Below are 23,049 nucleotides of genomic sequence, written 5' to 3'. Positions count from 1 at the left end.
GAAAGGTTGGAGGTTCCAGTCCACTCAGAGCTATGTCAAAACAAAGGCCTGGCAATCTACTTCTGCAAAAACATCTACTAAAAACCCTGTGGAGCACAGTTATACTCTGACACACACGGAGTCACCGTGAGTTGGAGTTGACTCAGTGGCAGCTGGTTTTGTTGGGTTTGTGTGAGTGGGAGGGTTCCGGTGGAGTCTTCCCTGTTGCACACAGAGAGGAAGGGGGGTTTGCTAAGGAGTCTTCCTGTTCATGGTGCAGCCTACCAGGAGAGAAAGGACGTAAAGGGTTGGAATTTGTTAGTCCATTTCCTTTATTTAAGCCACATTTTTGTGCCCTCTACTTTCTACAGGATTTGGGATCGCATGAAATAAGAAACTTAAAATGAAAGTAACTCTCTATCTTGCCTCGGGAGTTCCAGGGTCTACAATCCTAAATGTCCAATATCGATCCTAAACATCTACCTGTTTCTGTGGAACCTTCTGTCTCATGAGTCACAGGCAATTACAGAATGCAGGTGGTCAGGGCACTACTGTGCATGCAGGGTCCAGCTCTGCTATCTGGAGAAGATTCCAGAAGGAAACACACATGGACAATTTTATTAGTACCCGGCTGCATCCGAGTAGTCTGTGACTTACAGCAACCCCATCTGAGCCAGAGTAGAACGTCTTCGCGGGGTTTTCAGTCGCTGACTTTTCATAAGTAGATTGCCAGGCCTTACTTTGGAGACACCTCTGGGTTGACTAAAACCTTCAAACTTTTGGTTAGCACCTGAGTGTGTTAAGCCTTTGCACCACCAGGAACTCAGTCTACTGATTAGCAACCTTAATTCAGTCTGCAGCCTTAAGCCCCCACCATGAAGTCTAATACACTCACAGGCTCCAGGGCTTGGGATGTGGACATCTTTGGGGATCGTTCTCCTGCCAACCACTCAGGAAGCAGGTGCCCTGATGAATCTAGCTAGGTGTGGGCAGGTGTCCCCCCAGTCAGTGAATTGATAAGGAATTGAGTGAAACCTTCCCGAGTGCTGGTTGCAGAGGTGCACTTGGATCTGTAGCCCTGACTCCAGAGAGAGTGTTTGCAGTCAGAAGGGGGTTAAAAGGAGGGTGGATGACCGAGCAAATGAGAAAAGGACTCTTGAAGGAGTTCCAGAACACAGGAGTCTTAAATTGCACCAGGAAGCCACAAGGATCTCCCCTGACATTCTGGACTACAGGGATAGTTAGGTAAATAAAAGCCAGTGAGTCAAGGAGGAATCCCATCCTTAGGGAGAAATTTATACAGAGTTACAAACTGTTCTGCACAAAGGCAGGAAAGACTCATCTAAAAAAAAAAAAAAAAAACACAGGACCTGTGCAAATTCAGAGCAGTGCACTCCTCCCAGTCTGGGCTGTTGGCCTGAGTGTTTATTTTGACTGGAGGTTGCAGGGAAAAGGGGCGTGACCACTGGGACAGGCTGCTCTGGGGCCAGGCTGGGGCAGGAGGGTGACATCTCAGAAGGACCCCTCCAGAGCTTGTCCCTGCCATGCACCTCCTGTGCGCTGTGGTCCTGGCTGTCCTGGGGGCAGGTGCGTCCTGGGCAGGACCCTCCCCTCTCCTATGACTTCCGGATCCTTCCCCAGCCTTTCCCTTTGGCACCAGCTTTGGTCTCTGTCCCCACAGGGCACACGAATGCTGGCGTCACCCAGAACCCGAGGCACAAAATCACGAGGACAGGAGAGAACATGACCCTGCAATGTACCCAGAACATGGACCATGAGTACATGTACTGGTACCGACAAGACCCGGGACTGGGGCTGAGGCTGATCCACTACTCTCTTGGTGTTGGTGAGGCTGAAAATGGTGACATCCCCGAGGGTTACAGTGTCTCCAGATCAAAAAAGGAGCACTTCCACCTCACGCTGGGGTCGGCCGCCCCCTCGCAGACAGCTGTGTACTTCTGCGCCAGCAGTTACTCCACAGTGCTGCAGGGTCACATCAGCCCCTCACAAAAAGGGCTCACGAGGCCCCCTTAGCCGGCTCAGACCTGGGGCCTCAGAGCTGGAGTGAAAGGTGCAGGGCGCACTGTGCCTGCTGAGGTCCACTGTCAGCCAGCCTAGACCTGGGGATGGGACTCAGTCACGTGTCTCTGGGCTAGCAGCAATCACACAGAGCTGCAATGTGTCCTGCCCCGGGGCCCCTCACCTGACACGCATGCTCCCCACAAAAGAAAGGGAGTTTGAAACTACAGTGTCCAGTTAATGAAAGTAGACTTATTTTAGTGAGCATGGAACACCTGGGGGTTCTTCTAGCAGTGAAATGAGGAGCTGAAACCCCTGTAACAACCTCGTGGGTTCTGGAAGCATCGGGAGACGCTCTAGAGCATGTTACACACCACTGTTTCTGGACGAGGAGCCTGAGTCTCCTTCCACAAGGAAGAGGAGAGGAACCTTTTCTGTGGCATGGAGACTGGAACAGAAGGGCTTTGCCATGGGTCCTGGGGAGAGTCCTTCATGGAGATGAGAGAACTCAGGGGACATTGGTCTCTGACAGGCAAAAGGAATAGGAGCTCCGGACTCAGACACTGACCCAGGCATCACTTCGTCTCCTGTGTCCCTGGATACCCCAGTGACTTCAAGCTCGTCCATGCCCAGCCGAGTCAGCCCCCAGTGCCCACCCTGCCTAAGGATGGGGATGCTGAGCAGTGTGGCCAGGAAGGTGGAGGGGCCATGGAAGGCAGGAACACATGGACCATGGGATCGTCCTCAGTCAGGCATTTGAGGTGCTGGAGGTGGGTCACAGTGAACATGCCTGGCAAACGAGGAGAGTGGTGAGGGAAAAGAGGCACTTAGAGCTGTTTGTGTCTCATTTCCAGACAGTCCGGGGGCTCTGGGCCAGCACCCATGAGGTGATGTTTTCAAAAAGGAGCTTGTACATATTCAAATCCGTTGTCAAAGTGTGTTATAATCTGATCTCGTTTCTGGAGGCCTTGGAGACTGATGAGACAGTGACATGACCTGCATTCTGTGGGGAAGGATGTCTCCCTCCTCTGCTCATAAGCACAAAAACTCTGACCCAACAAACCCTCCAGGTATACAGGACCCACCATGGGCTCCCGGGTCACCTACTGGGTGGCCCTCTGGCTCCTGGGGGCAGGTGAGTCCCTGGACACCAAGTATTTCCAGTGTGTATATGTGTGCATGTGTGTCTATGCATGGGGGGCATGTGTGAGTGTGTGTGTGAGTGGTATGTACAGTGTGTATATTTGCTGTGTGTGTCTGTCTGTGTGGCGATTCCCATCATTGTCCCCATTGTTCCCAGAGTCTGTCTCCTCAGGTCACATAGATGCCAGAGTCTTCAAGGCCCCTGGCACAGTGTCACAAAGAGAGGCAAGGCCATAGCCCTCAGGGACACAACTGCCTTTACTGGTACTGACAGAACCTGGGATTTTTGATGTAGTTCCAAAACAAGGAGGGAGCAGACACGTCAGGGATGCCTGAGGCTCAGTTCTCAGTGGTGAAGTCTGACGGGACGTCTTCCATGCTGAGGACCCAGGCTGTGGAGCCGGGGACTCGACCGTGTACCTCTGTGCCCACAGCTTAGCCACAGCGTGGCATGGCCACCTCCTTCCTGTGCACAAACCACGTACATCTCCTCTCTGCTTGCTGCTCCTAGAAGCCTGAGCAGAGCCTTCCTCTGTCCTCCACTCCCCAGGGAAAGCAGTAGACTAGGACAGCAGCTGACCTTTGTGTAGGAGGCCAGAACACAGGAGAACTCCTGAAGTGCTGTGGCTATTGGCTGGTGGATAGAAATCATTAGACAGTAACAGAAATGTCTGCTCAGCCCTCAGCTGATCTGTGTTTACTCGAGTTACCTTGATGGGCTCCTGTGTGTGGTGGTGGTAAGGGCTTCTTGGTATATCTTCAGTAATGGAGAGAAAAAGAAACCCTACTCTCAAGTGCTGGGGTTTTTTTTTCCCCTATTTTAGACTAGGTACTATTTCCTTCTATCCCCAGGTCTATCCCTCTCCCTTTCAGGACACGGTTTTAAGGGAAGAAAATCCCAGTTAGATGATAACTGTCAGACATGCCATAGGATTTAAATAGAATGAGTAGATTAGGGATGTTAAACATGGTAAGTTGAAGGAATAGAGTTAGGGAGTTTAGGCTGGGTTCTCTAGAGGAGCAAAACCAGTGAAGTGTATGTATAAATATATATAGAAAGATTTATTTCAAGGAAATGGCTCACACAATTGTGGAGGCTGGCAAGTCCCAAATCCATTGGTCAGGTGTCAGGCTGAAGGCTTCTCCACGAACCAGAGGTCAATCATGAGACGAGTGCAGGATCGAGAGAGAGAGAATGTGCTTTTCCAGAACATCCACATACATTGGATGCAGGCCACACCCCCAGGGAAACTGCCCTTCCAACTGATTGGCTGCTCACATCAGATCACAAAACAGAGGATGATTAAATAACATCTGCCAAACCATGAGAACCATGGCCTAGCCAAGTTGACAGATAACATTAAGCGTCATGTAGGTCTAGGAGCAGTGTTGGGATTGGGGTTAGAGGATGTTGATTGTAAAGCTTGAAGAATATTCTGGAATATGCACCCTGCCATCTATGCAGAGGTCCCTGAGTGGGGCACAAGTTTATGCTCAACTACTAATTGAAACTTTGGTGGTTCTAATCCGTCCAATAGAACCCCAAAAGAAAGGGTTGCAGAGCTGCGTCCATAGAGGTTACACCCTGTGGAGCTCAGTTCTACTCAGTAACACGTGAGGTCTTCAGAAGCTGAAATCAACGACAATGCTTAGATGTCTGGTTTTCAATATGCAAACACTTCCCAGTAATTTTGGGGCCAGTGCCCAATAACCAAAACCCAACGCCATCGAGTTGATTCCGACTCACAGCGACCCTATACGCCAGAGTAGAACTGCCCCATAGAGTTTCCAAGGAGCGCCTGGCGGATTAGAACTGCCAGCCCTTCGGTTAGCAGCTGTAGCACTTAACCACTAAGCCACAATGATGGTGATTCCCATTTTCGGCCACAAGATGGCACTGTGGAGCTACTGAGAATTCGGAGTCCTGGGTGGGTGCAGATAAGCTGCCCAGGAGGTGAAGGGTTAACAAAAACTTCATTGATCCAATATTAGGCAGGTGTTTGAGGCTTTTGGAAACCCTGGTTGCATAGTGGTTAAGAGCTCTGGCTGCAAACCAAAAGACTGGCAGTTGGAATCTTCCAGGTGCTCTTTGGAAACCCTGTGGGGCAGTTCTACTCTGGCCTATAGGGTCCCTAAGATTCCAAAAGGACTGGAGAGCAATGGGTTTGGTTTCGGTTTTGTTTTGAGGCTCTCAGTCACTGCCAGGATACCTACAGCCCTGTGGGAGGTGTTTAAAAAAAAAAAAAAAAAAAAAGCCCCTCTAATTCCTAATGAGAACCACAGCGGGAGAACTGTGGGTCCACAGCCTTGATGCCAGGGGGAGGTGCAAAGAGAGGAAGATGAGAAATCCTGGGGTGGGGTCTATCCTGAAATCAGAGCTCTGCCCCTCAGCTTGTCCTTCCTGCAATCAGAGGGGCCTAAGCCTGATACCCTGGAGGAAGGCTGATCCAACTGTCTACTGGAGGAGGGGCTCTAAGGAAGAGGAGGAGGAGGAAGGAGGGAAAAGAGGAGAAGAAACACAGGAGGAAGAACCACCTCTGTCCCCTATCAGACAAAAATGCTCTGGTGGGAAAACAGAAGTCAATTGCAAACTATAACAGCTACAAGGGAACAAACTACCCAGGGGAAATGTTAATACATGGAGCACACAGCAGCACTCGACCTGGAGATAAAAAAAAAAAAAAACCCAAACCGGCTGCCCTTGAGTTGATTCTGACTCACAGCCACCAGCTGGTAGAATTATCAGCCAGAGACTGTAAGCTAAGTCTGTACCAAGCGCCTGTGGGCATAGGACAGGTTTTGAAGGGTTCTGAAAGTATCTCAAGGGTCGATTAAGGAAGGAACTGAAATAACCATTTCTTTTTTTTTTTTGGCTTGAGCTAAAACCCATGAGCTCTTCCCATTTTTTCTTATAAAAGATAACAAAGTAATATCGGGCATTAAGCTTCTTCTCCTCTAGCACACATCGTTCCTGGCACTTTGCAGGTGGACACCCACACCCCAGAGCCAGTTGTCTTAACATGGATGAATGAACTCCAGGACTAGGAGGTCCAGAGGTGGGCTTCCCAGGGAACAAAGGCACATGCAGGAAGATTGTGGGTGTCTGTACCCATCTCCCCAGGCCACAGTTGTTTTTAGGTGCCCTCGAGTCTGCTCTGACTCATACCAACCCTATATACCACAGAAGGAAGCACTGCGTGGTCCTGTTGCAAGCTCACAATTGTTATGCTTGAGCCCATTGTTGCAGCCACTGTGTCAGTCCATCTCATTGAGGGTCTTCTTTTCTACTGACCCTGTACTTTACCAAGCATAATATCCTTCTCAGGGACCGAACCTTCCTGGCAACATGTGCAAAGCATGTAAGATGCAGTCTCACCATTCCTGCTTCTAAGGAGCATTCTGGTTGTACTTCTCAGATACATTCGTTCATTCTTTTGGCAGTCCATGGTATAGTCAATATTCTTCGCCAGCACCACAATTCAAAGGCATCATTCTTCTTCAGTCTTCCCTATCAATTGTTCAACTTTCCCATGAGCATCATGTAATTGAAAATACCATGGCTTGGGACAGGCCCACCTTAGTCTTCAAGGTGACATCTTTGCTTTTCAACACTTTAAAGAGGTCTTTTGCAACAGATTTGCCCAGTGCAATGCGTCTTTTGGTTTCTCGACTGCTGCTTCCATGGCTGTTCATTGTGGATCCAAGTAAAATGAAATCCTTGACAACTTCAATCTTTTCTCCCTTTGTCATGATGTTCTTCATCGGTCCAGTTGTGAGGATCTTTGTTTACTTTATGTTGAGATGTAATCCATTCTGAAGGCTGTGGTCTTTGATCTTCATCAGTAAATGCTTCAAGTCCTCTTCACTTTCAGCAAGCAAGGTTGTGACCTCTGCGGAATGCAGGTTGTTAATGAGTCTTCCTACAATCTTGATGCCCCGTTCTTCTTCATATAGTCCAGTTTCTTGGATTATTTGCTCAGATTGAATAGGTATGGTGAAAGGGTACAACCCTGACAAAAACCTTTCCTAAATGAAACCACACAGTGTCCCCTTGTTCTGTCTGGAAAACTGCCTCTTGATCTGTGTACAGTTTCCTCATTAGCACAATTAAGTGTTCTGGAATTCCCATTCTTCACAATGTTCACCGTAGTTTGTTATGACCCACACAGTCAAATGCCTTTACCTAGTCAATAAAACGCAGATAAACATCCTTCTGGTATCCATCTGCAATCAGCAATGATATCCCTGGTCCCATGTCCTCTTCTGGATCCGGCTTGTATTTCTGACATTTCCCTGTAGATACACTGTTGCATCCACTTGGAATGATCTTCAGCAAAATTTTCCTTGCTTGTGGTATTAATGATGTTGTTCAATAATTTCCACATTCGATTGGATCACTTCTCTTGAGAATAGGAATAAATATGGATCTCTTCTGGTCAGTTGGCCAGGTAGCTGTTTTCCACGTTTCTTGGCAGAGACGAGTAAGCAATTCCAGAGCTGCATCCATTCGTGGAAACATGTCAGTTGATATTCTGTCAATTACTGGAGCCTTGTTTTTTGCCAATGCCTTCAGTGTGGCTTGGACTCCTTCCTTCAGTACCATCGGTTCCTGATCATATGGGACCTCCTAAAATGGTTGAATGCAGACAAATTCTTTTTGGTGTATGACTCTGTGTATCACTTCCATCTTCTTTTGAAGCTTCCCGTGTCGTTTAATATTTTCCCCATAGAATCCTTCACTATTGCAACTTGAGCCTTGAATTTTTTCTTTAGTTCTTTCAGCTTGAGAAATGCTGAGCATGTTCTTCCCTTTTAGTTTTCTATCTCAGCTCTTTGCACATGTCATTATAATATTTTACGTTTTCTTCTTCAGGCGCCCTTTGAAATCTGTTCAGTTCTTTCACTACATCAATTCTTCCTTTTGCTTTAGCTGCTCAAATTTCAAAAGCAAGTTTCCGAGTTTCTGCTGACATCCATTCTGGTCTTTTCCTTCTTTCCTGTCTTTTTAATGACCTCTTGCTTTCTTCATGTATGATATCTTTGATGCCATTCCACAGCTCCTCTAGTCTTTGGTCATTAGCGTTCAATGCTTCAAATCTATTCTTGAGATGGTCCCTAAATTCAGGCTGGATATACTCAAAGTCATACTTTGGCTCTTGTCTACTTGTTCTAAATTTCTTCACTTTCAACTTGAACTTGCATAAGAGGAATTGATAGCTTATTGCACCTCGGGCCCTGGCCTTTTTCTGACTGATGATATTGAGCTTTTTTCCATCATCTCTTTCCACAGATGTAGTTGATTTGATTCCTGTGTATTCCATCTGGCGAAGTCCATGTGTATAGTTGCCGTTTAGGTGATGAAAAAAGTTATTTTCATTGAAGAAGTCGTCGGTCTTGCAAAATGCCATCATGCGATCTTCGGCATCATTTCTATACCCAAGGCCATGTTTTCCAACTACCGATCCATCTTCTTTGTTGCCAACTTTCCCATTGCAATCATCGATAATTATCAATGCCTCTTGATTGCATGTATGATCAAATACAGACTGCAGAAACTGGTAAAAATCTTCAATTTCTTCAGTTTTGTACTTAGTGGTTGGTGCCTCTATTTGAATAATAGTTGTAATAACTAGACTGCTTTGTAGAAGTATGGATATTATTCTATCACTCACAGCGTTGTACTTAAGGGTAGATCTTGAAACATTCTTTTTGACAATGAATGCAGCAGCATTTCTCTCAAGTTGTCGTTCTCTGCATAGTAGACTGTAGGATTGTCTGGTTGAAAATGGCCAATACCAGTCCATTTAGGCTCACTAATACCTGGGATATTGGTGTTTATGCCTTCCATTTCATTTTTCACCATGTCCAACTTTCCAAGATTCATAATTCGTACATTCCACTTTCTGATTATTAATGGATGTTTGCAGCTCTTTCTTCTCTTTTTAAGTTGTGCCGAGTCAGCAAATGAAGGTCCTGAAAGCTTTCGTCCATCCATGTTCTTAAAGCCGACTCTACTTTGAGGAGGCGGCTCTTTCCCAGTAGTCTTTTGAGTGCCTTTCAACCTGAGGAGCTCAACTTCCCTCACTATATCAGACAATGTTCCGCTGCTATTCATGAGGTTTTCACAGGCTGATTCTTTTCAGAAGTAGACTGCTTCTTCCTAGTCTGGATGCTCAGCTGAAACCTGTCCACCACAGGTGACCCTGCTGGTATCTGAATACCAGTGGCATAACTTGGGTTTATTGTTTATGCTACAAGGGGTTTGAAAGCAAAGAGTTGGCCTCTGACTCCAGCTTCTGAGTCCTCTCTGACAGACTGCATCATGCTGTTATCACCAAGATCCTAGTACACCTGGTAGCAAAAGGAGAAATGACACCATTAGCATGTGCCCTGGGCCTGAGACATAGGTAGGTGGCTGCATCCCAAGACCTACAGGAGACACAAACTCTGCTTCTCTGCTATAAAGTGAGCTCCGCACTCTAAAAATGCCTCTGATAGTTTCTACTCCATTGGGTTGGGGGTTTACCCTTCTCTTCTGTGCAGTAACAGAGATAGGCGCTTTGGGCACCCCTTTTCTAGGCACAGGCATACCTCTTTCTCCAAAACTGACTCTCCTAGGAGCCCTGTTGCAGGTCCTGACTGGGATCTCACTTGTCCTCCACATGAGGTTGTGAATTAAAAGGTTAATCTCACTCTCCATGTGGAAACTCTTTTCTTCCCCAACTCCAATGATGAATTGATTCTGGTTCAGCTCTTGCATCCTTGACTCTGCTTTTTTTAACATCTTTTGAGGACTCCTTGGGAGTGGGGTTTAGTCCTGTTGTTGTGAGTGGTCATTCATCCAGCTCTGACTCAGGACAACCTTAGGTGCAACAGAACAAAACATTGCCTGGTCTTGTGCTGCCTTCAATGTGGCTTTCTATGAGGGATGCCGAGGAGCCCTGGTGGCACAGTGGTTAAGTGCTCAACTGCTAAACAATATCTTGACCGTTCGAACCCACTAGCTACTCCATGGGGGAAAGATGTAGCAAACTGCTTCTTCAAAGATTGCAGCCTTTGAAATCCTATGGGGGCAATTCTGCCCTGTCCTATGCAGTAGCTATGAGTCGGAATTGGGTCAACATCAACAGGTTTGGTATTTATGCCTATTTCGTTTATCTTCTCACTTTCAATGTCATGCATGAATCCTTGGTTTTTTTTTTTTTTTCTTTTTCTCAGTCTTCAGGTGTTACCTATGTGAGGGTGGTTTTCAGTTGCGTACTTCCGTTCAGATCTCTGATCTGCAGAACATCATGTGAACTTTCCAGCTAACGTCCTCGCCCTGCATTCCACGGACCCACTGAGTCAGCACAGGCACTGCACCCTCTCCATTCTGCACAGAGAGCCTCTCAGCAGAGCACAGTAATGTGCTCATTCATTTCATCAATGTGTTTGCTCACTGACTAGAAAATGAGCGTGGTACTAAACATGCCCCAAGGCCCTTACAAGAAGCTTTGGTGGAGCAGTGGTTATAGCGCTTGGCTGCTAACCCAAAGGTCTGTGGTTTGAACATATAAGCCTTTCCTTCTATAAAGATTGCACCCTTGGAAACCTTAAGGGGTGTTCTACTCTGTCCTGTACAGTTGGTATGAGTCAGAATAGGCTCAATGGCAATTCTTTTTTTTTTGGCTATGTCAGCAGAAAGGCAGAGTCTTAGCTGCGTCCAGAAGTCCACATGGGAGTCCTGTGGGGGTGCTGTGGGACCACTGATCCCCAAAGTCGGAGGCGGGGCTGACAGAGGGCTGCCTGTCAAGGGAGGGTTAAGGAGAATCTTCTGTGGTCCTTTCATCAGCTAGAGGCTGGATGGCAGAGACATAGAGAGGCTAAGGTGCAGGTGTTCTGTCCCAGTGGGAAGCCATGAACATCAGCCTTAGGGAGACTCTGAACTCACAGAAGGGAAAAAAGCAGGGCTGTGCTGGGCCGCCTGGATGCCCTGTTAGGGACCGGCAGAGGAAGAAGAGCACAAAGGCCCTGGGGACAGACAGGTGGCCTGGAGCCTCAGGCCTGGACCCACCGTGCAGTCCACCTGCTATGAGAGCCCAGGGATAGGGGCTGGGGTTCTAGGAAAACTGGACGAGGGCTGGCAGGGAGGATGGGTGCCCTAGCCAGTTGGGACCGTGGTGTCAGGGAGGTGACGTCACAGCTGCATCTCCAGTCATAAGAGGGGCACTAGCTCCAGGAAGGGGGCCAAAACCCTGGAAGGGAGACACCACCTGTCCTACCTGTCCTGCCATGGTCTCCAGGTTTCTTTGCTGGGTGGCTCTCTGTCTGCTGGGAGCAGGTGAGTACAGGGCACAGGTGGGAAGGTGCCCATCTGCCTTTATCACCCCTAAAGTTCAAGAACACAAGGAGGCTGCAGCTGTTCCCCCTGCACTCTGTCTTCAGCTTCTATCCCCCTACCCCACACAGGCCCAGTGGGTTCCGGTGTCACCCAGACCCCAAGACACCTGATCAAAGCACCAGGACAGCAGGTGACACTGAGCTGTTCCCCCCATTCTGGACACCTCTCTGTGTTCTGGTAGGAACAGGCCTGGGGCCAGAGCCCCCAGTTCCTCCTTCAATACTATGACGGGAAAGAGAGAGAAAGGCAATATTCCTCATCGATTCTCAGGCCAACAGTTCCCTGGCTACCACTCAGAGCTAAACCTGAGTGAGCTGGAGGTGGGGGACTCAGCCATGTTCCTCTGTGCCAGCAGCTTGCACAGCCCTGCAGAGCCCCCTCCAACCTGTTCACAAAGCCCTCTGCGGGGCTCAGGAAGTGAGAGAGCAAGGGCAGCCCTCAGGCCGAGCTCATGGCTGCTAAGCTGGGGGTTCCCCAAGCGCTCTTTGCTGTGCTCATACCTGTAACCTGTGTCACTGCTGACAGAAGTGTGCTGAGGAAGGACTGTGTGATGGTTTGTTCAGCTGCAGAACCACAACTGACAGAGGTGAGGCCACTCTCCTGCAGGCAGAGGTCACAAACAGCAGAACAAGGAGGCACACTGGCCTCCGTTCCTCAGTCACCTGTGAACTCCCGACCCCACTCTGCAGAGCTATTCCTGCCTTCATTTCTCCTTTCCAGGCCCAGCTGTGCAGGAGCAGGAAGGTCATAGGTCATGCACCACATGGAATTGTCGTGCCCCTCCCCTGACAACTTCAGGGCAGAGATCCCCCGTGATTCCTACAGGTGACAAGAGAGAAAGATACACCTTTCTGCCCTGGAGCCATCATTCAGTCCCAGGCTTGTGCCATCTTCCATGAAGGCTGTCCCTGGGTGTTACAAACAATGACAGAGCTCAGCTGCTGACAGAAAGGTTGGAGGTTCCAGTCCATTCAGGGGTAACTCAAAAGAAAGGCCTGGCTATCTCCTTCTGAAAAATCATCCACTGAGAACCCAAAGGAGCACAGTTATACTCTGACATGCATGGAGTCGGCACAAGTTGGAGTTGACTCAATAGTACATGGTTTTGTTGGGTTTCTGTGAGTGGGGAGATTCCAGCAGTGCCTTCCTAGATGCACACGGGAGGGGGCCGGGTGGCAGATTTGCTAAAGAATCTTCCTGTTCATGGTGCAGCCTACCAGGAGAGAAAGGACGTAAAGAATTGGCATTCGTTAGTCATTTTACGTTATTTATCCCACACTTTTGTGCCCTTTACTTTGTACACTATTTGGAATCACATGAAATAGGAAAGGGAACTTAAAATGACATAGGCCTCTTTCTTGTTTGGGAGTTCCGGGGTCTCCAGTGCTAAAGGTACAACATTGACCTTAAACATCTGCCTGTTTCTGTGGAACCTTCTGTCTCATGAGTCACAGGCCAATTACAGAATGCAGGTGGTCAGGGTACTACTTTGCATGCAGGGTCCAGCTCTGCTCCCTGGAGAAGGTTCCAGAAGAAAACACTCATGGGCAATTTCACCAGTTACGAGCTGTTTTCAAGTTGAGTCTGACTCATAGCGACCCCATGTGTGTCAGCGTAGAACTGCTCTATGGGGTTTTCAAAGGCTGACTTTCCAGAAGCAGATGGCCAGGCCTTACTTGTGGGGCACCTCTGGGTGCACTCAAACCTCCATACTTTTGCTTAGTTGCTGAGGGTGTTAACCATTTGCACCCCCAGGGACTCTGTCCAATGATTAGCAACCTTAATTCCCTCTACAGCCTTAATCCCCCCACCATGAAATCTAATAAACTCACAGGCTTCAGGGATTCGGACGTGCACATGTTTGGGGACCATTCTCCTGCCGACCACATCCAGGAAGCAGGTGCCCTGATGTATCTAGCTAGGTGTGGGCAGGTGTCCCACCAGTCAGTGAATGGATAAGGAACTGAGTGAAACCTTCCTGAGTGCTGGTTGAAGAGGTGCCCTGGGATCTGGAGCCCTGACTCCAGAGAGGGTCTTTGCAGGTGGAAGGAGGTTAACAGGAGGGTGGGCAACCAAGCAAATGAGAAAAGGACTCTTGGAGGAATATCTGGGACACATGAATGATAAATGGCACCAGGAAGCCCTAAAGATCTCCCCTGACCTCTGGACTGCAGGGGTAGTTAGGTAAATAAAAGCCAGTGAGTCAAGGAGGAATTCCACAAACTGTTTACCGGAAGCCAGGAGACTCATCTCCTCATAAGACTTGTACAAATCAGAGGACTGCATTCCTCCCACTCTGAGCTGCTGGATGCATGTTTGTTTTTGACTTGAGGTTTGGGAAGGGAGCAGGCGTGACCACTGGGGCAGGCTGCTTTGGGGTCAGGCTGGGAAAGGAGGGTGATATCTCAGAGGACCTCTCCAGAGTCCGTTCCTGCCATGCGTCTCCTGTGCACTGTGGTCCTGCCTGTCCTGGGGGCAGGTGGGTCCTGGGCAGGATCCTCCCCTATTCTGGAATTTCCCAAACCTGCCCCAGGCTTTTCCTGTGGCCTCAGCACCAGCTTTGGTCTCTATCCCTACAGGGCACATGGATGCTGCAGTCACCCAGACCCTGAGGCACCAGATCACAAGGACAGGAGGGAATGTGACTCTGCAGTGTGCCCAGGACATGAACTACTACTCCATGTACTGGTACCGACAAGACCTGGGACTGGGCCTCCGTCTGATCCACTACTCTACCGAAGTTGATGATACCAACAAAAGTGACATCCCAGATGGGCACAGTGTCTCCAGATCATAAAAGGAGTACTTTCCCTTCACGGCGAAGTCAGCGGCCCCCTCACAGACAGCCCTGTACTCCTGGGCCAGCAGTGCCTCCACAGTACTGCACAGCCACCCGAGCCCCACCCCAGGAGGCCATTACAGCCTACTCAGCCTGGGGACCTCAGAGTTGGGGTGGCAGGTGCAAGGACATCTGTACCTGCTGAGGTCCACCTCCAGGCCCCTCTCAGCCAGCCAGGACCTAGTGATGGGAAAAGCACAGAGCTGCAGTGTATCCTGCCCCTGAGCCTCTCACCTGGCTCCCAAATGCTAGGCCTTCTCCAACCCTGCTCCCATGCTTCCCCTGACGGAAAGGGAGTTTGTAACTATAAAAAAAAAAAATACTGTCCAGTTAATGAAAGTGGACATATTTTAGTAACCATGGAACACCTGGGTGTTCTCCTAGCAGTGAAATGAGGAGTTGAACCCCCTCTAAGAGCCCCACGAGTTCTGGAAGCACAGGGAGATGCTCTAGAGCATATTACACACTGGTGTTTCTGGATGATGAGGCTGAGTCTTCTTCCATAAAGAGGATGAGAGGAGCCCTTTCTGTGGCACGAAGACTTGAGTGGCAGGGCTTTGCTGTGGGCCGTGGGGACAGAGTCCTTCATAGAGATGAGAGAACACAGGTGATGTAGGTCTTTGACCAGAAGAAGGCTTAGGAGCTCCAGACTCAAACACTGGCCCAAGCAGCACTTCCTCTCCTGTGCTCCTGGATACGCCAGTGACTTCAAACTCGTCCCGGCCCAGCCAAGTCAGCCCCCAGTGCCCGCTTTACCTAAGGATGGAGATTCTGAGCGTGTGGCCAGGAGGATGGATGTACTGTGGCAGACACAGACACCTGGCCCATGGGATCGTCCTTGGTCGGGCATTTGAGGTGCTGGAGGTGCGTCACAATGAACGTGCCTAGCAGACGGGGCAAGTGGTAAGAGAGAAGATGTGCTTATAGACATGGTGTGGGGTCTCCCTGTCCAGACAGCCCAGGAGCCCTGGTTCAGCACCCATGGGACCATGTTTTTCAAAAGGAGCTTATACATATTCAAATCTGTCATCCATCCATATGTGTTATAATATGATCCCATGATCCTGAGGTTGCGGGGACTGATGAGACAGTAACATCGTCCGCCTTTTGGGGAAAAGGACACTCCCTCCTCTGCTCATGTTCACAAAGACCCTGAACCAGGAAATCCCACGGTCTTGTCTGACCCACCATGTCCTCCAGGCTCCCCTGTTGGATGGCCCTCTGCCTCCTGGGGACAGGTGAGCCCTTGCATGCCAGGTAGTTCTAGAGTGTGGGTGGAGTATGTGTGAGTGTGTGTATGTGAACATATATGGTGTGTGTATGTCTGTCTGTCTGTTTGATGATTCCCATCACTGTCCCCATCCTTTTCCCAGCGTCTGTCTCCTCAGGTCACATTTTGCTGCAGTTTTGCAGGCTCCCAGGCACACGGTCATAAAGAGAGACCAGGCCATAGCCCTCAGAAGTGATCCAGTTGTGGGACACAACCGCCTTTACCGGAGCCAACAGGTCCTGGGGCAGAGCCTGGTGTTTTGAAACAATGTCTGAAACAGTGATGCAGTAGACAAGTGGGGATGCCTGAGGCTCAGTTCTCCCTGGAGAGGATTGATGGGTCCTTCTCCACACTGAGGATACAGCCTGTAGAGCCAGGGGACTCGAACATGTACCTCTGTGCCAGCAGCTTAGCCAAAGCACGGCATGGCCACCTCCTTCCTGTGCACAAACCACATATTCCTCCTCTCTCCTTTCCACTCCTAGAAGACTGAGCAGAGCCTTCCTCTGTCTTCCACTCCCCAGGAAAAGCAGTAGACTAGGACATCGGCTGATCTTTGTGTAGGAGGAGGCCCGACCACAGGTGAACTCCTGAAGTGCTGTGGCTGTAGGTGGGTGGATGGAAATCATTAGATGGTAACAGAATTGTCTGCTCAGTCCTCTGCTGAGCTGGTTTAGTCGAGTTACCTTGATGTCTCACGTGTGGCCAGGGTAGGGCATTTTTGTGTGTCTTCAGTAATGGACGTAGAAAGAAATCCTACTCTCAAGTTCTGTGTTTTTCTTCCTGTTTTAGAGTAGATATTATTTCCTTCTATCCCCAGGTCTATCCCTCTCCATTTCAGAACATGGTTTTAAGGGAAGAAAATCCCAGTTAGACGATAACTGTCATATATGCCATAGGATTTAAGTAGAATAGGTAGAATAGGGATGTTAAAAAACATGGTAACTTGAAGGAATAGAGTTAGGGTGCTTTAGGCTGGGTTTTCTAGAGGAGCAAAACCAGTGAAGTGTGTGTATAAATTCATACAGAAAGGTTTATTTTGAGGAAAGGTCTCATACAATTGTGGAGGCTGGCAAGTCCCAAATCCGCCAGTCAGGTGTGAAGCAGGAGGCTTCCCCGACTCACGTGGTTGCAGGAGCTGGTGAATCCAAAATCTGCAGGGTAGGTGGCAGGTTGTTGGCTTCTGCAGGAAGTGGAGGTCAATCATGAGATAAGTGCAGGATCGAGAGAGAGAAGGAGCTTTGCCAGAACATCCATGTATATTGGATGCAGGCCACAACCCCAGGGAAACTGCCCTTCCAACTGATTGGCTGCTCCATTCAGATCACAAAATGGAGGATAATTACATAACTTCTGCCAAACCACTGAGAACTAGGGTCTAGCCAAGTTGACACATAACATCAACCACCACATTGGGTTAGGACTGGTGTCGGGATTGGGGTTAGAGGATGCTGATTGTAAACCTTGCACAATGTTCTGGAATATGCACCCTGCAAACTATGCAGAGGTCCCTGGGTGGCACACAAGTTTATGCTCAACTACCAACAGAAAGGTTGGAGGTTCAAATCCATCCAATAGAACCACAGAAGGAAGGGGTGGAAATCTGCTTCCATAGAGATCACAGTCAAGAAAACCCTGTGGAGCTCAGTTCTACACAGTAACACATGAGTTCTTTACAAGTTGGAATCAAAGGCAATGGTTTGGTGTTTGGTTTTGAATATGCAGATACTTCCCAGCATCCCTTGGGCCAGAGCAGAAGGGATAAACTATGATGATGCTTCCCTTTTTGGACAAAAGATGGTGCTGTGGTACCACTGAAATCTCGGGGTCCTGGGTGGGTCCAGATGTGCTGCCCAAGAGGGGAAGGGTTAAGGAAAACTTCACTGATCCAATATTAGGCAGGTGTTTGAGGCTCTCCGTTAATGCCAGGCAACCTACAGCACTGTGGGAAGTGGGAGGTCCCTCAAATTGCTAACAAGAACCACAGGGGGAGAACTGTGGGCCCACAGCCTTAATGCCAGAGGGAGGTACAAAGAGAGGAAGATGAGAAACCATAGGTTGGGTCTACCCTGAACTCAGTGCACTGGGCCTCACCCTGTCACTGCTGCAGTCACCGGGGCCTGGGCCTGATACCCTGGGTGAAGGTTAATCCAACTCTCCATTGCACGAGGGGCTCTAAGGAAGAAGAGGAGGAGGAAGGAGAGAAAGAGGAGAAGAAATAGAGGAGGAAGAACCACCACTGTCCCCTATTAGACAAAAATTCTCTGGAGGGAAAACAAATGTCAGTTGCAAACTCTAACACCTACAAGGATGCAAACCGCCCAGGAGAAATGTTCATAGATGGAGCAGACAGCAGCCTTGACCTGGAAATAATCAGCTAGGAGAATTATCACCCAGAGACTGTCACCTAAGTCTCCACCAAGCACCTAAAATGGTTCAATGTTGACAAATTATTTTTCATGTAGTGACTCTGTATATTCCTTCCATCTTTTTTTGATGCTTCCTGTGTCATTTCATATTTTCCCCATAGAATCCTTCACTATTGCAACTTGAGGCTTGAGTTTTTCTTCAGTTCTTTCAGCTTGAGAAATGCCAAGCGTGTTCTTCCCTTTGGTTTACAATTTCTAGCTCTTCACACATGTCATTATAATACCTTAGTTTGTCTTCTGAAGTCACCCTTTGAAATCTTCTGTTCTGTTCTTTTTACTTCAGCAATTCTTCCTTTTTCTCTAGCTGCTCGACATTCAAGAGCAAGTTTCAGAGTCTCTGCTGACATTTCTTTTGGTCTTTTCCTTCTTTCCTGTCTTTTTAATGACCTCTTGCTTTCTTCAAGTATGATGTCTTTGTTTCATTCCACAACTCCTCTGGTCTTTGGTCATTAGTGTTTGACTCATCAAATCTATTCTTGAGATGGTGTCTAAATGCAGGTGGGATATACTCAAGGTTGTACTTTGGCTCTTGTCGACTTGTTCTAATTTTCTTCAGTTTCCATTTGAATTTGTATAAGAGCAGTTGATAACCTCTTCTACAGTCGGCTCCTGGCCTTGTTCTGACTGATGATATTGGGCTTTTCCATCATCTCTTTCCCCAGATGTAGTCAATTTGATTCCTGTGTATTCCATCTGGTGAAGTCCATGTGTATAGTTGCCGTTTATGTAGAAGAAAAAAGATATTTGCCACGAAGAAGTCATTGGTCTTCCAAAATTCTATCATGCAATCTCTGGCATCATTTCTATCACCAAGCCCATATTTTCCAACTCCAATCCTTCTTCTTTGTTTCCAACTTTCACATTCCAATCACCGGTAAGTATCAATGCATCGTGGTTGCATGTTTGATCAATTTCAGACTGCAAAAGCTGGTAAAAATCTTCAATTTCTTCATCTTTGGCCTTACTTGTTGGTGCGTAAATTTCAATAATTGTATTAACTGGTCTTCCTTGTAGGTGCATGGATATTTTCCTATCATTGACAGTGTTGTCCTTCAGGATAGATCTCGAAATGTTCTTTTTGACAATGAATGCAACAGCGCCCTTCTTCAAGTTGTCATTCTCGACATAGTGGACTGTATGATTGTCTTATTCGCATTGGCCAAAATCAGTCCATTTCAGCTCACTAATGCCTAGGATGTTGATGTTTATGCCTACCATTTCATTTTTGACTGACCATTTCCAATTTTCCTACATTCATACTTTGTACATTCCAGGTTCTGATTATTAATGGATGTTTGCAGCTGTTTCTTCTCATTTTGAGTAGTGCCGTATTAGCAAATGAAAGTCCCGAAAGTTTGACTCCACCCACGTTATTAAGGTCAACTCAACTTTGAGGAGGCAGCTCTTCCCCACTAGTCTTTTGAGTGCCATCTAACTCGAGAGGCTCAAATTCGGGCAGTATATCAGACAGTGTTCCATGGCTGTTCCAAAGGCTTTCACTGGCGGATTCTTGTCAGAATAGACCGCTTCTTCCTAGTTTGTCTTAGTCTGGAAGCTCAGCTGAAACCTGTCCACCATGGGTGACCCTGCTGATATCTGAATACCAGTGGCATAGCTTAGGTTTATTTTGTATGCTACAAGGGATTTTAAAGCAAAGAGTTGGCTTTTGACTCTAGCTTCTGAGTTTTCCCTCACAGTCCACATCACACTGTTATCACCAAGATCCTAGGACAGCAAAAGCTGCTAGCAAAAGCAGAAGCGGTGCCATTAGCACGTGCCCTGGGCCTGAGACACAGGTAGGTGGCTGCATCCCAAGACCTACAGGAGGCACAAACGCTGCTTCTCTGCTATAAAGTAAGGTCCACACGCTAAAAATGCCTCTGATAGTTTCTACTCCATTAGCTTGGGGGGTTCACCCTTCTCTTCTGTGCAGTAACAGAGGTAGAGTGCTGTGTTCACCTCTTTTCTAGGCACCCGCATCCATTTTTCTCCCAATCCGACTCCTAGGAGCCTTGTTGCAGGTCCTGCCTGCATTCGTTCTCCCTTGTCTTCCACAGGAGGTTGTGAATTAACACGTTAATCTCAGTCCCCTCCTGGAAACTCCTTTCTTCCCCAACTCCAATGATGAGTTGACTCTGGTTAGGCTCTTGCATCTCTGACTTGGTTCTTTTCAGTGGCCTTTGAGGACCGCTTTAGTCTTGTTGTTGTGAGTGGTCATTGAGTCGGCTCTGACTTAGGACTAACCTTACGTCCAACAGAACGAAACTTTGCCTGGTCTTGTGCTGTCTTTCAATGTGGGTTTTTATTAGGAATGTTGAGGAGCCCTGGTGGTACAGTGATTAAGCGCTCGGCTCCTAACCAAAAGCTTAACTATTAGAACATACCAGCTGCTTCACAGGAGAAAGACGTAACAATTTACTTCCTCAAAGATTACAGCCTTGGAAATCCTGTGGGGGAATTCTGCCCTGTCCTGTGGGGTAGCCATTAGTCAGCATTGAATCAACAGAAACAGGATTTTTTTTTTTTTTAATTAGGGATGCCTACTCAATTCATTTGTCTTTTCACTTTCAATGTTGTGCATGAATTATTGTTTATTTTCTCAATCTTCAGGTATTACCTATGTAAGGGTGATTTTCGGTCGCGTAGTTCCGTTCAGATCTCTGATCTGCAGAACATCGTGTCAGCTTTCCAGCTGAACATCCTCACCCTGCATTCCATGGACCCACAGACTCAGCATGTGCTCTGCACCTGTGCCATTCTGCTCGGGGAGCCTCTCAGGAGAGTCTGGTGTTACATATTCAAATCATGCATCTAAGTGTGTTATAATATGGTCACATGATCCCGAGGCCATCGGGTCTGGTGAGACAGTGATATCACCTGCTTTGTGGGGAAAGGGACACCCCCTTCTCTGCTCATGCGCACAAAGTCCCTGGCCCAGCAACGTCTCCAGTCCTTCCCAACCCACCATGGAGTCCAGGCTCCTTTGCTGGGCAGCCATCTGCCTCCTGGTGGCAGGTGAGTCCCTGGACACCAAGTAGTTCCAGTGTGTGTGTGTGTGCACATGGGGGCATGTGTGAGTGTGCATGTGTGTGTGGTATATATGGTGCGTGCTTTCATGTGCTATGAGTGTGAGGTATATGTGTGTCGTGCGTGTGAGCGTTGTGTGTGATGTCTGTGGAGAGTGTGTTTGTGTAGTGTATGTGATGAGTTTTATGTCCGTGTCCATGGTGTGTGTGTTGTGTGTATGCGTGTGTGTGTGGTGTGTGTCCCTATAGGGTGTGTATGTGTGCATGTGTGGTTTGTGTGTGGCTGTACGCGGTGAGTGTATGTGTGGTGTGTGTGATATGTGTGTCAGTCTGTCTGTGTGCTGATTCTCATCACTGTTCCCATTCTGTCCCAAGCATCTGTCTCCTCAGGTCAAACAGGTGCTGGAGTCTCCCAGGCCCCCAAGCACAGGGTCACAAAGAAGGGCCAGGCTGTAGCTCTCACGTGTGATCCAATTTCTGGTCATGTTGGCCTTTTCTGGTACCGACAGACCCTGGGGCAGGGCCTGGTGCTCCTGACTTATTTTCAGAATGAAAAGGAAGCAGACAAATCGGGGATGGCTGACGATCGGTTCTCTGCGGAGAGGCCTGAGGGGTCGTCTTCCACGCTGAGGATCCAGCCTGTGGAGCCCGGGGACTCGGCCTTGTACCTCTGTGCCAGCAGCTTAGACACAGCGTGGCATGGCTACCTCCTTCCTATGCACAAACCACATACTCCTCCTCTCTCCTTGCTTCTCCTAGAAGCCTGAGCAGAGTCTTCCTCTGTCCTCCACTCCCCAGGGAAAGCAGTAGACTAGGACATTAGCTGACCTTTCTGTAGGAGGAAGCCATACCACAAGAGAACTCCTGAAGCTCTTTGGCTGTAGGTGGGTGGATGGAAATCATTAGAAGGTGACAGAAATATCTGCCCAACCCTCTGCTGATTTGTGTTTACTGGGGTTACTTTGATGATCTCCTGTGTGTGGCAGAGGACAGGGATTTTTTGTATATCTTCAGTAACGGAGAGAAAAGGATTTCCTTCTACTTCAAGTGCTGGGTTTTTCTTCCTATTTTAGACTAGGTAATTATTTCCTTCTATCCCTCATTCTATTTTTCTCCCTTTCAGAATGCGGTTGTAAGGGAGAAAATCCCAGTTAGTTGATAACTGTCAGATATGCCACAGGAGTTAAGTAGAATGAGCTTAGGGTAGTAAACATAGTAACTCGAAGGAATAGAGTTTGGGTGTTTTAGGCTCGTTCTCTGGATGAGCAAAACCAGTGATGGGTATATATAAAGACATATGGAAAGATTTATTTCAAGAAAAGGGCTCACACAATTGTGGAGGCTGGCAAGTCCCAAATCCAAAGACTGGTCTCTCCTGACAAAAACTCCAACTTATGTGTGGCATAGTCTCTCCATCCTTTCTTCTAAGGAACATTCTGGTTGTATTTCTTCCAAGACAGATTTGCTTGTTTTTTTGACATTGCAGGGTACATACAATATTCTCTGTCAATGCCACATTCAGCAGAATGTTACAGATTTTGTTAAAAATACTGTAACTGCTGTTTGTTGTTTTTTTGTTTTGTTTTGTTAAAAAAGGTTGTTCCTTTTTTAAAGACAAAATATATTCTCCAAGCCTCATTCTCACTTGTACGAGTAAGGACCTTGGTGGTTCAAGTGGTTTTCACTCAGCTACTAACCTGAAGGTTGTTGGTTTGAACCCACCCAGTGATATGGTGATGATCTGGTCATCTGCTTGTGTAAAGATTACTTCCAAGAAAACCCTATGGAGCAGTCCTACTGTGTAACACGTGAAGTCACCGTGTGTCACAACTGACTCACTGGCAATGAGTTTGGTTGTTTTCATTTATTTGCTTGTTTGCTTAGGTCTATCAGTCAGGATCCTGGCAGGATTGAGGAAAAGCAATGAAGGGACTATTTGAAAAGTTGTGGTCCGGTTAGACAGG

The 23,049-nt window shown here is 47.9% G+C and overlaps 1 gene segment (V, D, J or C); it reads left to right on the top strand.

The window, feature by feature from the left end:
- The first annotated feature begins 1,504 nt into the window (after positions 1-1,504).
- LOC104846887 (T cell receptor beta variable 6-5-like) lies at positions 1,505-2,013 on the top strand. The segment is given in 2 exon segments: positions 1,505-1,566; positions 1,661-2,013. Coding segments are annotated over 2 exon segments (396 nt in total).
- Positions 2,014-23,049: the final 21,036 nt, after the last annotated feature.

This window comes from Loxodonta africana, chromosome 8 (assembly GCF_030014295.1).
Source record: "Loxodonta africana isolate mLoxAfr1 chromosome 8, mLoxAfr1.hap2, whole genome shotgun sequence".
Lineage (NCBI taxonomy): Eukaryota > Metazoa > Chordata > Mammalia > Proboscidea > Elephantidae > Loxodonta > Loxodonta africana.
The sequence above is the reverse complement of the archived record's forward strand: the minus strand, read 5'-3'. Positions and strand labels throughout refer to the sequence as shown.